This window comes from Filicampus tigris, chromosome 11 (genome assembly GCF_054856515.1).
Source record: "Filicampus tigris isolate MCC_2025a chromosome 11, RoL_Ftig_1.0, whole genome shotgun sequence".
Lineage (NCBI taxonomy): Eukaryota > Metazoa > Chordata > Actinopteri > Syngnathiformes > Syngnathidae > Filicampus > Filicampus tigris.
This window is the reverse complement of record NC_141227.1, coordinates 1,258,560-1,276,221: the sequence shown is the minus strand read 5'-3', so window position 1 is coordinate 1,276,221 and position 17,662 is coordinate 1,258,560. Positions and strand designations below refer to the sequence as shown.

At 38.6% G+C, this 17,662-nt stretch overlaps 2 protein-coding genes across 7 annotated transcripts in view; one reads left to right on the top strand and one right to left on the bottom strand.

The window, feature by feature from the left end:
* LOC147139379 (uncharacterized) overlaps nt 1-10,540 on the top strand; it is a 79,233-nt gene extending 68,693 nt beyond the window's left edge. Inside the window, exon 3 of the mRNA XM_086044441.1 lies at nt 10,466-10,540. The gene's annotated coding sequence lies outside the window, so the exon portion shown is untranslated. The remainder of the gene's footprint in view (nt 1-10,465) is intronic.
* Nucleotides 1-17,662, bottom strand: part of piezo1 (piezo type mechanosensitive ion channel component 1 (Er blood group)) — a 260,505-nt gene that overhangs the window by 166,783 nt on the left and 76,060 nt on the right. For 4 of the 6 annotated variants that reach the window (XM_086044430.1, XM_086044431.1, XM_086044434.1 and 1 more), the window contains 2 exons: nt 16,737-16,840; nt 2,530-2,609 (listed from right to left, as the gene is read on the bottom strand). In XM_086044430.1, the coding sequence (XP_085900556.1) occupies nt 2,530-2,609; nt 16,737-16,840 (184 nt within the window). Of the gene's footprint in view, nt 1-1,326; nt 1,819-2,529; nt 2,610-16,736; nt 16,841-17,662 lie in introns of those variants that run through there. The other 2 variants (XM_086044432.1, XM_086044435.1) reach the window with 2 other exon arrangements.

Here is a 17,662-nt window from a genome sequence, read left to right as displayed (position 1 = left end):
ATTGTTATTTTCTCTTGGTTCTATTCCATTCGGAGCAGACAAATAAAGACTTTCATGCCTTCTTTGCCTTGCTGAGAATGTGGGGGTGTGTTGGGGGGTTTGTGCGTGCGTGTGTGTGTGCGTGTGGGGGGGGGTGTGCGTGCGTGTGTGTGCGTGCGTGTGTGTGTGAGTGTGTGCAGGTGTGTTTGTGGATGTCTGTCTTTGCGTATATTGCGAGGGAGGGAGGGAAGGCGGGAACGGGTTCTCTTTTTATGTTGCATTTTGACGTTTTTAATGTACATCACTTTGAGTTGCATCCTATGTGTGAAAAGTGCTGTATAAATACAATTTGATTTGATTTGACTTAAATAACTCTTTTCACATGTACATTAATAATATGACAAGAACTACGTTTTTTCACCTACACAATATTGCAAAGATCGTCCACAATATTGCAAAGATCGTTCTATTTGTCCATCTATCTGCTAGTGGTTTGTTACGTCTCACCTCGATTATTGTCACGCATTGCTCTCTGGTCTTCCCACGTATAGTATTAAAAGTCTGCGGTTAGTACAAAGTGCTGCAGCTCGACGCCTGACAAAGTTCAATTAACCCGAAACTAGCCATCTTATATTGGCTCCCGATCCACTTGAGATGCAATTTCAAGGATTTGCTACTTACTTATAAAATATAACATGGCTTAGTACCTTCCTATCTCGTTGGTTTTGATGTACGGTATGTTCTGTCCCAAAACCTTCGCTCTAGAATGTTTTCTATTCGGGCTCCAGTGCTCTGGAATGCCCAACTCACGAAAATTACAACTATACCTTAGTAGAAATGTTTACAACTCCACTAAAGTCTCCTTTATATACTCTTGCATTTAGTTGAACTACATGTTGGTCTGTTTGACTGCCGCTTCTTCTGTGGGCAAGTGAAGCCCTTTGAGACTCATCTGTAATTAAAGGCTACATAAATAAATTTGACTTGACTTCAATATGAGTTATAATTGTTAGTTTGTCGCTTAAAAAGGTGGAAGCCTTGTGAATCCTACACCGTTCACCTGATTTGGATATAAATACCTTCAAATTAAAGCACAGAGTCTGCACTTAAATAATATCTGTATTGTTTCATTTCAAATCCATTGTAGTGTTGTAAGGAGCTAGAATGCTAAAAATTGGGTCAATGTCCAAATATGTATGGACCTGACGTATATTAATATATATTTACACACACCCCCCCACACACACACACGCACACGCACACCCACACAGGGGTGCACAGGTACACATGCGTAACAGAAATCACTCACACGTACAGTCATTTGCGTCACGACGCGCATTTGCGTACCTGTACACACTAGTGGTGCACTGTAACGAATCATCTTTGGCCCGTGATCGGTAAGGATCAAGCATCACGGTTCAGAATAGGCACAATCCGCAGAATGGTTGGTGAAAAAAACTGTGCGCATTCACATTAAGGCAACGTGATTAGTCTGCATTCAGCAAAGGAAGTTGAAAAACATCAACATAATACGTAAGACCGCAAAGGCTAACTTCAAAATAAAGCTTACCAAATAGTACATTCAGTCATTGATGCCAATGCCTTAGTGGACTTTTACTTTGAAATTGGCCCGCGTGGTGGCGTAACGGCTAACGTGATTTCCATTTTCAATGTTACGGCAGTTTTAACGCTTGCCACCAACACTAACACAATGCCGTCCCGAAATCATATTCAGTGTCTAATTTAGGATGTGAACAAACCGCTGGTTAATTACACTGTCATTGTATGATACGGTACAAGTCTCTGGCATTAGTGGCTAGCAGCTGTTATCATTAGCTGGTAGTTGAACAGCTGTTCCTTGGCTTACAGTACTGTACTTTTTTTTTTTTACTTTTTCAATAGTTGACCAAGATTCCTTTGTAATGCATTGCTCATGTTGAAAGGAAGGTGCCTTAAATTGCACTTCAAGGTCTTTTTCATTTTGAAAAAAAAATAAAAATAAAACTTTGTCTTCATTTATTTTACAAAAACACTTTTGCTCAATAAATAATTCGAAGTAAACATTCAGCTCAAAATGTCTGGCAGGATACCTTTATTTATTTATACACTGTACCACTTACAAAATAAGAATGTATCCTGCCTTATACTGTATTGCGTTAAGTTGTGTTCTTATATCCAAATGGCCATTTTAGACATTAGGAGTTGATTTTTTTTTTTATGGGCAAAAATGTTTAATAAAATAAATGAAGACAAAGTTCTATATCTCTTTTTTTTTTCTTTTTTCTGATCCCAAAAAACGATCCGATACGTGACTCAAAATACATGACCGATCCGAACCGTGACTTATGTGATCCGTTGGACCACTATTGAGTGCCAAAGACAATCTCCTGGTACTCTTGTGAGTACCCCATGAAAAATAACATGTGCACCCCTGTGTGTGTGTGTGTGGGGGGGGGGGGGGGGTGTATATATATATATATATATATATATATATATATATATATATGCTTTTCTATTCCACACATTGTAATTAGTAGCATAATTTTTAACCTAGCGCGCAGAATCCAGATGAGACAAGCCCACAGCAGTAGCACGAATGTCAGCCAACTGTGGTATGTGATGCTCCAAACCTGAATAACCAGAAACAACAGATGTTTAATGTTTAAATAGCTGCATGATTTCATGTTACATTTGTTTATTGCAGTCACTGATGGTGTAGTGGCACATTCCCCTGACTTGTGGGCAAGCAGCATGCTTTCAATTCCCACTCAATAATGATATGAATGTGAGCGTGAATGGTTATCTACAGAGGTGGGCATTCCATCAGACTGACAGACCGGTCCACCAGTCCATCACTGACGAATGCCCGTTTTGCTGATGATTGACGAATGATGGGGCACTTTTAAAAAAGGACAGACTAAGCACTGATGGAAGTGGATTTTCGTCCGTCAAAGTATTCGTCACTAACCGCATCCGTCAGTGGATCGTCAGTGATGGACTCACCCTTTTTGCTGATGTTTTTTGGAGGGACCAACTGACAGACCAACGGACTAATTGACGGACTAAATGACGGACTGATCAACTGATGATTACAATTCAGTTTGTCATGAAACATGACCCAGTAGTAGTACCCAGTACCCAAAGTACCCAGGCTACTGATGGATGATGGACCAGCAAAATTTTGTAAAATACCCACCTCTGGTTACCTGTCTTCATTATTTGCCCTGACTGGGATAGGCTCTAGCTCACCCGTGACCCTGAAAAGGATAAGTGGTATCGAACATAGATGGATGGATTTGTCTTCTGCTTTTCGTTAGGTGAGTTGGGGTGAAAACCTCCAAAATAGGCTTTTTAAACTCTCTGTCACACAATGCATTCACATTTAGACATTACATTTCAAATTTAGGCTGTGGACATGAAATTGAAACACTGTGCTCTCAAAATATATAAAGTGTATATAAAAAGTCTAGTTACAAGTGTTTGTGATGAGAAAAAAACAGACCAAGATAAATCATTTCAAAACTTTTCCCATCATTGTATTGTATTGTATTGTATAGTATTATTCATCTATAACCTATACAAGTTAATAAAAAAAAAATCTATTAGAGAGGGAAATATAAAGGGAAAATAAAATAAACAACCAAGTTAATGTGTGTACACCCACTCACATCACATTTAAACCCATTAAATCAGAGTGAGGACATACACACCACCATTTAAAGTGCCTCTGCTGGCAAAGAGAGCAAGCTATTTTCAACACTTAATATTAGTCAATTTTCAACCCCAAATAAAAATGAAATGTTCTAGTCGTCTTTTCGTGACTTTTTTGTAGTCACATCTTACAGCACAAACCATGGTCTGTTAAGAGTTTCCACAGCGTCAGAGGGACCTCATCGATCAAAGATCTCTGTCAGGAGAAGGGTACAAAAGAAATTCTAAGGTATTAAATATAGTATAGAATATGCTGAAGACAGTCCTCATCAAGTGGAGAAAATATGGCACAACAGTGACACTACCAATAATTGGATGTCCCTGTAAAGTTGATGAAAAGAAAAAAAATGAATACTAGACAGCGGAAGGCCAACAGCTACATTGATGAAGCTGCAATTTTTGGCAAGGTCTGGCTGTTTAGGACAAGCAACAATAATCTCCCGTTTTTATCATACAATGTGTCTAGGCCAGGGGTGGACAACCCACGGCCCCGGAGCCGCATGCGGTTCTTTCATCCTTATGTTGCAGCTCTGCGTGGCTTTGGAAAATAAATTACAGGTGTCCGATTGAAGTGCCTCCATGAAATGAGATCGAAAAAGCCTCGCCTCATCATTTCTGCCAAGCACTGTACAGTATTTCTACCTCTTACCGAATCGCTCCACTGTCAAAATGCCCAACACGCTGCACCACATTTACTTCCATAAACACAACGTTGTGAGTGACGTCGATTGTCTCTTCTTTTGCGGGTCACTTTATGGGCGCAATAATGTTCACACAGGAAAAGAGACCGAGGTCACATTTATAATGTAATAGGAACGCTTAAACAAAAAAAATGATTTTTCTTAAAAAGACGGCAGCTTACAGTCCTGAGTAAAGAAATGAAAATGGCTTCCCAGCCCTGATTTGCAGATGCTGCATGTGCGCAAAGGTTGAGGAGTCCTATTAACCAGGTAAAATAAAGGCAGTTCTTTTGCAAATATTTCTTTTCATTGTTCAGTGAAATAGTGCTCTTTTTTCCACTGTATTTTAAAATTCAGGCATTTGCTAGATGAGTATGGTTTAAGTTCAGCTTTTTTACTCAATTGAAAGAGACCTTCTTCAGCTCTGCACTTTTTTTTTGTTCAAAATGTGTTCATTTAATCATCCATCCATTATCTATACCGCTTATCCTCACAAGGGTCGCGGGGCGTGCTGGAGCCTATCCCAGCTGTCTTCAGGCAGTAGGCAGGGTACACCCTGAATTGGTTGCCAGCCAATCGCAGGGCACACAAAGACAAACATCCGCACTCACAATCACACCTAGGGGCAATTTAGGGAGTCCAATCAACTTACCATGCATGTTTTTGGAATGTGGGAGGAAACCGGAGTACCCGGAGAAAACCCACGCAGGCACGGGGAGAACATGCAAACTCCACACAGGGAGGCCGGAGCCGGGTTCGAACCCACGACCTCTGAACTGTGAGGCGGACGTGCTAACCAGTCGACCACCAATTTAAAAAATACTTAACTTTAATAGAACATTTTGGTTGCTTTTAAATGTATGGTGAAAGATTTACATTGATTTTGTAGATTTTTTTCAAATTAGAAGATTTTATGTAAAAAAACCTGTCCCAACTTTTCATGTCACTACAGAAACACACAGAGTATTTGTCTGTAGGCAGGGCTTGGTTTTAGCCACATCCCCAGAAATTTCACCAGTAAGAAATGTTCATCATCGGGCACATGGCGAGTAATTAGTTGGCAGCATTATTAAATCAAATCAACATGTGGTTTTAAGGAACCGTCACTACTGAACACCTCATTTCGGCAATAAAATTAGCACTTTTGATTTTAATGCTAAATGTACTCTTTTCTATCTCTGTACACATGCTCAAAACTGTCTGTGGTAGCCACGTTGTTCCTAGCATTGTTGAGTATTGTCAACAACTATCATAAAACCGAAACGGTCACTACAGAAATGTTTCGGTAGTGACATAAAGCTTTCAGTAGTGACAATATGATGTTTACTTTTGAATAAAGCAAGTTTTAAATAATATAATACATAGATACATATGTAATACATAGATCTTTCTGATTTAACTATATTCGATTCCATATTTTACCTTAATTTGAAGGGAAAAATAAAACCAAAACAGGCACTACCAAAACATACAGAAAGGTTTCGGTTGTGACATAATGGTTTCGGTAATGACAATATGATGTTTCTTTTTGAATAAAGTAAGTTTTAAATAATATAATACATGGATACATATGTCATACATAGATCTCTCTAAATTTAACAATATTCTATTTCATATTTTATCTTCATTTGAAGGGAAAAACACCAAAATGCCAAAAAGCCTAGCAGAGACAGAGTGCAGGCGAACTGTTACTGTTGTATCGAACCAACGATCTCTGAACTGTGAGGCGGACGTGCTAACCAGTCGCCCTTCCATTCATTTAATCAATAAAATGTAATTTTCTGAAACATGGATAGACTACATGGATTTCATTAGCATTACACTATTTTACAAGTGTGTGTGTGTGTATATATATATATATATATATATATATATATATATATATATATATATATATATATATATATATATATATATATATAGGTCCTTATCAAAAAATTAGCATATTGTGATAAAGTTCATTATTTTCCATTATTTCAAAAAGGAATAAATACTTAAGCACAATATAAATAAATAAATATATACTCACAAAACAATATTGCAGCATTTTAGAACAATAATAAATACAAAATAATATGCCGTTTGCTGGGCGGCACGGTGGTCGACTGGTTAGCACATCCGCTTCAGAGGTTGTGGGTTCGATCTCTAAATTGCCCCGAGGTGTGATTGTGAGTGTGGATGTTTGTTTTTGTGTGCCCTGCGATTGGCTGGCAACCAATTCAGGGTGTCCCCCGACTACTGCCCGAAGACAGCTGGGATAGGCTCCAGCACGCCCCGCGACCCTTGTGAGGATAAGCGGTATCGATAATGGATGGATGCATGGCGTTTGCTCCAAAGCAGCTGTATTTCATAACAGCACGAGACACGCAGCGCGATCGAGAGCCGCACGGGACCATCTCAGCGGTCCATATCCGTAAAAATGACTGCTCTCATAGTTCGAAATCCAAGCGGCGCTTGAGCAACAAGTCTCCCTCAAGAAGAAATAAATATATCTGTTAGAACAACACTAATGTAAATGATTGTGTGTATGCGTGTGCGGACGCGTATGCGTGTCTATCCGTGCGTGCATGTGTGTGTGTTTGAAAGGGCTGAAGGGCTGTTTGTGTGAGTTGAATCCAATGCTTGTTTTTTCATTTTAAGTCAACCCAAACATATTTTTTTCAAGAATATGTTCTATGCAGGCCCCTTAGTTGAAACAAGATATTCTGATTGTAAGAATAATAATGTATTTTATTATTCATTTGTTGGATTTTTGTGGACAAGGCATGTTAGCTTTATTAGCTTGTGGGTTTAGCTTTAGCTTTTTCACACACACACAAACACACACACACACACCCCTACACGCACACACACACACACACACATAGACAAAAGAAGTTCATAGTGTTCCAGCTGCTATCGCTCCCCTTTTCCTTAGAGGTGGAACACCTTTGTAATCAGGGACTCCGAAGAAAATAAAAAGAGAGGAGGCGCAGGAGACGGGCAGAGGGTTTTAGGAACTGGAATCGTACATTTCCCTGCGCTCTCCTTGCAAGTAAAAAGACAATATTGTTGTAGAGTGTCTTCTCTCCTCATTGTGTTCATTGTTTACTAATGTCTCACTTGGTGTGAACCTGACACTGATTAATATTGTGTTTGTAGAATATGAGTCAAGCAGCAAAATATAGCCATCTCAGGGGTCATTTTATCACTTCTGTCGACTGAAAATAACATCATAGATGCCGTGAGGGCTCAAATAACGACCAATCATGGCTCAGTTTCAGAAAACAGGTGAGCTGTGATTGGTTGTTACCTGAGCCCTGAAGAACTGTGATGTCATTTTCAGTCGACAGACGTGACAAAATGGCTGGCCCCAGTGATGGTTAAAAACAGGTGGATTAATTTATTCCACAAACGCAATAATTATCAGAATGCCTTGTTTCAACGAGTGGGCTTGTATAGAACATATTCTTGAAAAAAATATGTTTGGGTTGACTTCCTTTAATAAAGTATTTGCATAATAAAAAAACTCAGCTTATTCATGTTAAGGTTATTAAAATTCAACAAAAATAATGGGACAGAAAAATCAAGGGATTTTTTTACAATAAATGAAATGTGCGATTAACTACGAGTTAATTATGAAAAATTTTATTAACCACGATTAATTATTTAAATCGACCTATATACCTATACCTATATATATACCTATATATGTATATATATTTATGTGTGTATATATGTATATATATATATATATATATATATATATATATATATATATATATATATATATATATATATATACATATATACATATATATATATATACATATATATATATACATATATACATGTGCCCAGAGGAGAGACACTTACCACTAACCCCTCATCTGCCTGACCCTCCCTCGGCTTCCTCATGCTTGGAAGTCTGCGATCACCGCATTGTTAAAATTTACATATATATACATACATATATATATATATATATATATACATATATATATATATATATATACATATATGTATATATGTATACATATATACATACATAAACAGTAAAATATTAGGGGTGTAATGGTACGCTAAATCATGCTTCGGTTCGTTTTTTTGGAAACTTTGGTGAGTTATATTTTCGGTCCAAAAAAACGTTTTTTTTTGTTTTTTTTTTAAATGGGTTTATATTGAAAAGAAAAAGTAATTTGGAAAAAGTAAACCATTCGGGTTATATTCTAAGAAATTACACCAGACTAAAAAATACACTAACACTAAAGATCTCTTAATTTTGTAAATTATTAAGACACTGAAATCTTTAAACCAGTAGCAACAGCCTATGACTATGACACATCTAAGTATTCAATTTAAAGACAATTCAATTTCAATGTCATTACATTACATAGAGTATATACACTTTTTGTGATGAAAAAAAATACATACAATAACAGTTACAATTATTGCTAACTATATTAAAACTTTTTATAATGAAAAAAATACAGTAACTTTAAAAAGTCTTTATGAAATTGTATACACTTTTTAGGCATTGAAATCTTTGAATGTTTAATAGCATATTGTAACGAATTGGGTTATCTGTGTTGTGGTCGGATTTGTGTGTTGCTGAGTTGTGATGTTTCTGCGAGCAGTTGTACTTGGGTTAATAAAAACATGATAACTAAACTACGTCTGACGGCGTGTTCCTGGAAGATGCTACAATATGATAAATCTGACCAGTCGACTGGTCATATATTTGAACGAAGTTACACTGCTCGCTCGCTTGACATGAGTATGGCCCACAGCCGCCTGGCCCGCACACAGGATCCGTTGGGTTAGCTGCTTCTTCTTTGTTGGTTTAAATGCTTCATTTCAGTTTGTTTCGCAGCTTCTTCTTCCTTGGTTTAACTTCTTCGTGTTTTCGTGTTTGCAGGCGGATGCGCGCTACTACATCATGCACCATGCCGCGATCGGGTTATTTTCTATCGAACGTTTTATCAAAGGCCCTAGCTCAATTAAATTAGTTCTACAAATATTCTGATGGTTCAGTGCAATGGTGTTGTCATATTGAAGAATGAAATACAATAACCACAAATAACCACGGAGCTCAGAATCTGTCTGCCTGCTCCTTGATCAAATCCACCAAAATCACATTACATCACCTGTGCCAAAATTTAGACCTGGCTCTTTTGGCAGCCATTTTATATTTAGTCTTAGTCTTTGCCTTTTGGGCAAAAATGCTAGTCAATAGTCAATTTTAGTTAAAAATAGTCATACAAAGTTTCCACCCAATAACAAAGACTTTCTGATCTTCTAAGTATTATGCATTACACACAGATAAAGTGAAAGGGCAAGCAAGAAAAATGTATACAGTCTGAGCAGTCTATGGAACCATGCTGTATGTGTATACCTGTATGTACAGTATATGGGCCATTCTACTGAATTGGTTCAAATTCAGAGTTGGAAAATGTGTGAAATTTGTATTTTATTTCAGAAAAACATTTATTGTATTCATGTTGCACCATATCTAAGGGGCACAAATATAGTAATAGTACAGTCAATTTTCAAATTGTATTTTCTAGCTTTTCCCAAATATCTTGCCTGTCCCTAAAATGTGTCACTACCGAAACACACAATTACAGAAGAAAATAATTCTACTAGCCTATTCATATTTGTTTCCATTCACCCCTCTACAGAGTATTTTTATAAATTAATATATGTGGTTTTGGCATCAAAACCAATCAAAATGAATTTTTAACAGAATTTGATATGACTTTTTCCGAAATAAATCAAAATTGATATGCTATTTTTTATTGTAAAATGTAGAAAGTTGATCACATTGACTTCAAAAGTCATCATTAATTAAAACAAACATACCCTCAAACAATCATTATCAAAAAATTTTGGTTGATATTTCAATACTTTTTATTTTTGTTAAAACATCAGTTTTCTCTGTAGTGACTGCAACATTTCATTAGTGACCATATTGTTGCGTCTGTTGTAGTAATACTTTGTGTGAGGATAGCATTGTAATCACTTAACTGGTTTTGCTATATTTGAACTTTTAACGAGTATTATAACTAATGAAACATTATTTTTCTCCATTTTCTATTGCTTTGTGCTGTACTCAGGGTTGCAGGCGGTTGGAGTTGATCGCAGCTGACTTAGGGCAAAAGGAGGGTACATGCTGGACCGGTCACCTGTCCACCACAGGGCTCTTCATCATTGAAAAACTGTGGTTTCACCTTCCAAATGAATATTTTATTGGAATGACAAACATTTTTGTAACATACATTTCCCTGAATGTCTCTCTCTGTTTTTTGAGAGACATCCGGTCTTGTCTTTTCCTCCATGCTCTTCTGACTTTCCTTTGCTCTCTGCTGGATAATTCATTGGTAGACTTCAGCTTTCCTTCTTCCTTCCATCTCTTATTTCTTTCTCTTTCCTTTACTAAATATTTTTTGGATTTCACTGGGTCATTGTAACAGTTCGCCTGCACTCTGTCTCTGCTAGGCTTTTTGGCATTGTGGTGTTTTTCCCTTCAAATTAAGATAAAATATGAAATAGAATAATTTTAATTCAGAGAGATCTATGTATGACATATGTATCCATGTATTATATTATTTAAAACTTACTTTATTCAAAAAGAAACATCATATTGTCATTACCGAAAGCTTTATGTCACTACCGAAACGTTTCGGTAGTGACCGTTTCGGTTTTATGATAGTTGTTGACAATACTCAACAATGCTAGGAACAACGTGGCTACCACAGACAGTTTTGAGCATGTGTACGGAGATAGAAAAGAGTACATTTAGCATTAAAATCAAAAGTGCTAATTTTATTGCCGAAATGAGGTGTTCAGTAGTGACGGTTTCTTAAAACCACATGTTGATTTGATTTAATAATGCTGCCAACTAATTACTCGCCATGTGCCCGATGATGAACATGAAGGTAATGTCCCTTACTGGTGAAATTTCTGGGGATGTGGCTAAAACCAAGCCCTGCCTACAGACAAATACTCTGTGTGTTTTGGTAGTGACATGAAAAGTTGGGACAGGTTTTTTTACATAAAATCTTCTAATTTGAAAAAAATCTACAAAATCAATGTAAATCTTTCACCATACATTTAAAAGCAACCAAAATGTTCTCTTGAAGTTAAGTATTTTTTAAATTGGTGGTCGACTGGTTAGCACATCCGCCTCACAGTTCAGAGGTCATGGGTTCGATCCCGGCTCCGGCCTCCCTGTGTGGAGTTTGCATGTTCTCCCCGTGCCTGCGTGGGTTTTCTCCGGGTACTCCGGTTTCCTCCCACATTCCAAAAACATGCATGGTAAGTTGATTGGACTCCCTAAATTGCCCCTAGGTGTGATTGTGAGTGCGGATGTTTGTCTTTGTGTGCCCTGCGATTGGCTGGCAACCAATTCAGGGTGTCCCCCGCCTACTGCCCGAAGACAGCTGGGATAGGCTCCAGCACGCCCCGCGACCCTTGTGAGGATAAGCGGTATAGATAATGGATGGATGGATGGATTTTTTAAATTGGCAAAAATCTCTACATTTTTTTTCAGGAATTGAAATTTTAGTTAGAGATTGGGACAACCATCTCCCAATAGGAAGTGACATATAAAAGATGACTTTTTATACATTCAGTTTAATAGTATCTCAATTAATGCCTTGTGTTAAAATAGATAGATCATAACAAGATATTAATAAGTATGCAAGGTCTGAACACTTCATTGTTTTTGAAAATTTGATTTTCATTGTGGGACAGCAATTTCAACCAATTTGGTAGAATGGGTCATATATGTGTACATACTGCAGCTGTGTATGCTATAGCTAAATATTAGTTGGATATGTGCATTTGTGTGTTAAACTTGTTGGCTCAATGTTGGTATTAGACATACTTAGCCAATTCTGGCATTGGGACGGACCAGTCAAAAGATTTAGCTCGACATGAAATAGTCTCCACTCTCAATGCACGCCGGGGGTCGAATAGGCGCTGTTAGTGAAAGTCCAACCGCAATCGTCAATGGACGCCCGTTTAAAATTAAAGATGGACCAGCCTATTGCATATATTATTTTTTTACCCCGGGAAAAAAAGAAAAAAATCTGAATGACAGACGACAGAAAGGTATCTACGCTGCAGACTGATGACAAATAACGGACACTCAATTTGTAGTAAAATGCTCAGCTCTGCCTAAATTATTGTTCTTCATTTCAATGCAATTGTTCCATATTATTGAGAATTAAAAGATAATTGCACTTAAAAAGGATGTACTTTAATTATTTTTGCTCTAACATCATCAGTATATCAGTGACAAAAAAAACAACAACAAACGATACTATCGTTTATAGTGATAGTTTCTGGGTAAATATATAATCCAGGAAAATATGATATAATGACAGGCCTTCCATTAAATAATGTGAATACAGTACACTGACTAAAATGAAATATCTATTATGAGGCCGGTCAGTCGGCCACTAGGCTTGGCAAGTTTTCTGGGGGAAACCCTGGAAGGCCCATGTCCATAATGTCATGTCATCTTCCAAACCGCTTATCCTATACAGGGTCACGGGGAGTTGCTGGAGCCTATCCCAGCCGTCAATGGGTGAAGGCAGACTACACCCCGAACTGGTCGCCAGCCAGTCACAGGGCACACACAGACACTGTCACTGAGTGGGAATCGATCCCATGCTGCCCGCACACAACTCAGGCGTGTGTACAACTACATTATCAGTGACCCTATGTCCATGATGTGGAAAGTACAATTACTGTTTTGCTACCAAACTCACCCAGTGTTGTAAAATTGCAACAAAGACATAACATTTTCAAATCACATTAAATAAATGTGATTAAAGAATGTGTCATGTCATGTCATCTTCCAAACCGCTTATCCTATATAGGGTCGCGGGGAGTTGCTGGAGCCTATCCCAGCCGTCAATGGGCGAAGGCAGACTACACCCTAAACTGGTCGCCAGCCAGTCGCAGGGCACACATAGACACTGTCACTGAGCGGGAATCGATCCCACGCTGCCCGCACACAACTCAGGCGTGTGTACCACTACACTATCAGCGGACTGATTAAAGAATGTATTTCACAATAAAAAAAATAAATAAATAAAAGGGGTTGCACATTGCTTGAGTTTGTGGCCCGAAGGCCGGACCTGTAAACACATGTACAATCCAAAAGCATTGCAGAGATAAACAAAAAGACCCACAGACCATGTAAATGTGGTCTTAAAAAATGTAAATAATATTATAAAAATAGAAACTGTGGAAAAAGGGGAAGTCAACCAAAACATTTATTTTTCCAGAATATGTTCTGGAACCCTAACAGCACTCCACAGCACCTTCAGTGACAGACTGTTACACCCTCGCTGTGCAAAGGAGAGATTCCGCCGTTCCTTCTTGCCTGCTGCTGTCAGACTCTTTAACAAGAACATTGTGTAGTCTCTACAAACTGGCGGTCATTAGTGCAATTGTGCAGTCCTGCACCTGAGCTCGTATCGTCCAATACCCAATATTCCCCACTACTGTAATACCGTGCAATACTCAACATTCCCCACTACTGTTAGTCTAGTTTTATTTTTATCCAATGCTGTTCCTTACATTTCACTACAGCACTGCAGCACTGTCACTTAGAGTATTTTTTCCTCTGTACTATGTACAGGCCGAAATGAGTGTTCCTCATATTTTTTATGTAGATGTAGGTTGGTGTGTATACACATGTGTATATACACATGTTACTGCGTATATCTACATAGGTTTGATTCTAAATGTTTGCCGTCAATGTTATACATTAATGGCCACATTATGCCGCCGCCCCTGTGTGACCTATATCTTTGCTACTGTAACAATGAAAATTTCCCCACTGTGGGATCAATAAAGACATTCTTATTCTTATTCTTATTCTTATTAATATGTACCCTTGCCCGGATGCTGGTCACCGGGGCCCCCCTCTGGAGCCAGGGCAGACTGTATCGGTCTGTCGTGGTGAAGAAGGAGCTGAACCCAAAGGCGAAGCTCTTGATTTACCGGTCGATCTACGTTCCTACCCTCACCTATGGTCATGAGCTGTGGGTCGTGACCGAACGAACAAGATCCCGGATACAAGCGGCCGAAATGGGTTTCCTCCGCAGGGTGTCCGGGCTCTCTCTTAGAGATAGGGTGAGAAGTTTGGTCATCCGTGAGGGACTCAGAGTTGAGCCGCTGCTCCTCCACGATGAGAGGAGCCAGCTGAGGTGGCTCGGGCATCTGATTAGGATGCCTCCTGGACGCATCCTTGGTGAGGTGTTCCGGGCATGTCCCACCAGCAGGAGGCCCCAAGGGGATACCTCTGGAAGAGCTGGAAGATGTGGCTGGGGAGCGGGAAGTCTGGGCTTCCCTGCTGAAGCTGCTGCCTCCGCAACCCAACCTCGGATAAGCGACAGATGATGGATGGATGGATGGAGAATATATTCTATGCGGGCCCACTAGATGAAACAAGGCATTCCAATAAATATTGCATATGTGGAATAAGAGTTAATCCACCCATTTTTAGCCCTCTCCCAATCACAGTTCACCTGTTTTCTGAAGCTGAGCCATGATTGGTGGTTATCTGAGCCCTGAGCAACTGTGATGTCATTTCATTTGACAGAAGTGACAAAATGGCAGTCCCCTGAGATGGCTAAAAACGGGTGGATTTTGCTGCTTAACTGATATTCCACAAATACAATATTAATCAGAATGCCATGTTTAGACTAGTGAAGGTGCATAAAACATATTATGGGGGGTTGACTGCCCTTTAAACATGATGTCGTACTTTTATATCGGTGGGTATTAAAGGATTAAACTTTCTGGCCAAAATTCAGATATGTATGTTCACTGTAACACTGCTCATCACCAAAATAACACCACCTTTCCATTGGCTGGAACTTAGGCCTTGGTCAAGATTGATTGAAGTATGAACTGTTCCAAATACCAGTTAGTATTAGCACAAAACCTTCATACTTTTGCTATTACGATGATGATGCTTGTGGATATTCCCATTTATCTAGGTCATCATCTCTTTTACAGGGCATAGAATTGATCGAAACTAGACTTCCACAGAAGATGTTTTGCCTCTCACCCGGAAAGGCTTCATCAGTTCAAGCAACAAGGCTTGGTTAGGACTAACCAAAATAACTTAATCTTTGAGAAAGACAATGACTCGAAGCACTCATCCAAATGAACAAAAGAACCTTAATCTACGTACACCAGAAGGTTCCGGTTTTGGAATGACCCAGCCAGAGCCAGCCTGAATCCCATAGAACATTTTGGGGTGATCGAAGAGGGGTGTGCACAGGATATGCCGTTGCAATCTGACAGATGTGGAGCACTTTTACAAAGAACAGTGGGCAAATTTCCGCATCAAGATGTGCCATACTGATAGGCTAGGTTCACACCATAGGTCTTAATGGTCAATTTGGATTTTTTTGAAAAAAATCTGATTTTTCTGTTTAATTAAGCGTTCATGTTACATTATAAATGCGACCTCGGTCTTGTCTGCTGTTTGAACAAATGCGTCACCAAAGTCACCCGTATGCGCAAAAGAAGAGACGATGTCACTCACGACGTATCGATTCGGTAGGAGGCAAGGCTTTTCTATCTCATTTCATGGCGACATTTCTAACAATGACGTCACATCATAACGCACGTAAAAAATGAATCAATGTGAACCGTGGCTGAATTCTACTATTATCATAAATGTCCACTTTATGCTTCAGGGGTTTCAGGTGGGAATCAAATTAAAGTAAAATACTGTTACTAAAAACAACTTTGCAGATTCGATCCCCCTGCTGCCAGCACTTTCCCTCTGCCCGTGCGGAGCGCATTTTGGCCTCGGATGACATCAATGTCGGATATATGCGACCTGGCCGTCGCAATACAAAAAATCGGATACGTATCTGATCTAGGAGCACATATGAAAGCGACCCAGGTCGGATTTGAAGAAATCGGAATTGAGCCCTTCTGACTGCCATAAAAAAAATCAGATACAAGTAGCATATGGGCAAAAAAATTAGATTTTGGTCGCATTTGCCTTTAGTGTGAACCTAGCCATAGACTTCTACCCAAAAATACTTAATTCTGTCATAAATGCCAAAGGTGCTGTAACAAAGATTTAGTTAGGGTGTGCAAATTGATGCAGGTGCATACATTTTTCCACTGAAAATATTTCAATATTTTTTCAATTGAGTCATAAAGCTTATAGGTCACATTAAAGGCAAATAGCCTTTGGAAATGATTTATCTTGGTCTCATTTTTAATACCGCAATAACCTGGCATTTGAACAAGAGTGTGTAGACTTTTTATTTCCATTATGGCTTTTTGTAATGGACTATTCTATTTCATAGGTTTATCACATTGGTTTATGTAAATATTTACCATCATTGCTGTCAGAGCACAGACATAACTCTGCTGCATGATCATCTTTCCCAGCATTAAAAATGGGCTTTCAGTCTGTTGGCCACCAGTTGTGTCACCAAAACCTGTCAAAGAAAAAATACCTGTCATTTTTGATTACCATAAAACATCAGAATACAATCATGCATCTATAAGGCCTTCTACATCTATCAAACACCTACCCACCAAGCTAACCATTATCACAAAAGATCCCAATATCATCCTTCTCCCTCCACTTACCTCATGTTTTTATATTCTCTTAGCTTTCTGGAGTTACCGTAATTATTTGTGATCTCCCTATGTTATTACAGAGGGTCTTCAGGTTACAAGGTTCCCGACAAATATTTTGAGGTTACAAATGGCACTGGAGGAAATAATTTGCATAACATTATGGGACAAGAAAACATCCCAGTTAACACTGTAGTGTAAATGTTTTTCATTTCATTGCTTTATATACCGTATTTTCTGGACTATAAGCTGTGCCTTTATATAAGACGCACATACTCTATTTTTAAAAACAGAGACAAAAAACATATATAAGCCGCACAGTATATAAGCCGCACCTATATATATTGAAAAATTAGATATTTACTGTATTTACAGAACGATATTGAACTGTAAATGTACATGCATGTACCTGAACAGATTCTTTCCTAACAGTGCCTTTTTACACGGCAGCAACTTTGCTGATTAAACGGAACAGAACCAAGAGAAAATAACATATTTATCTTCATTTCACTGCCTGCTGCCACTCCAGTTTGTCAGTTAATTTCCGCATACCACCTAATTTCTAACCTAGTACATAGTGCCCTCACCTGTTGAACTCCACCTGCAGTCACATCCTGTTAATGACAATTGTATTGTATTGTATTGTAATTACGGTCAGAGCGCCTCAAGCGGTGGAAGAA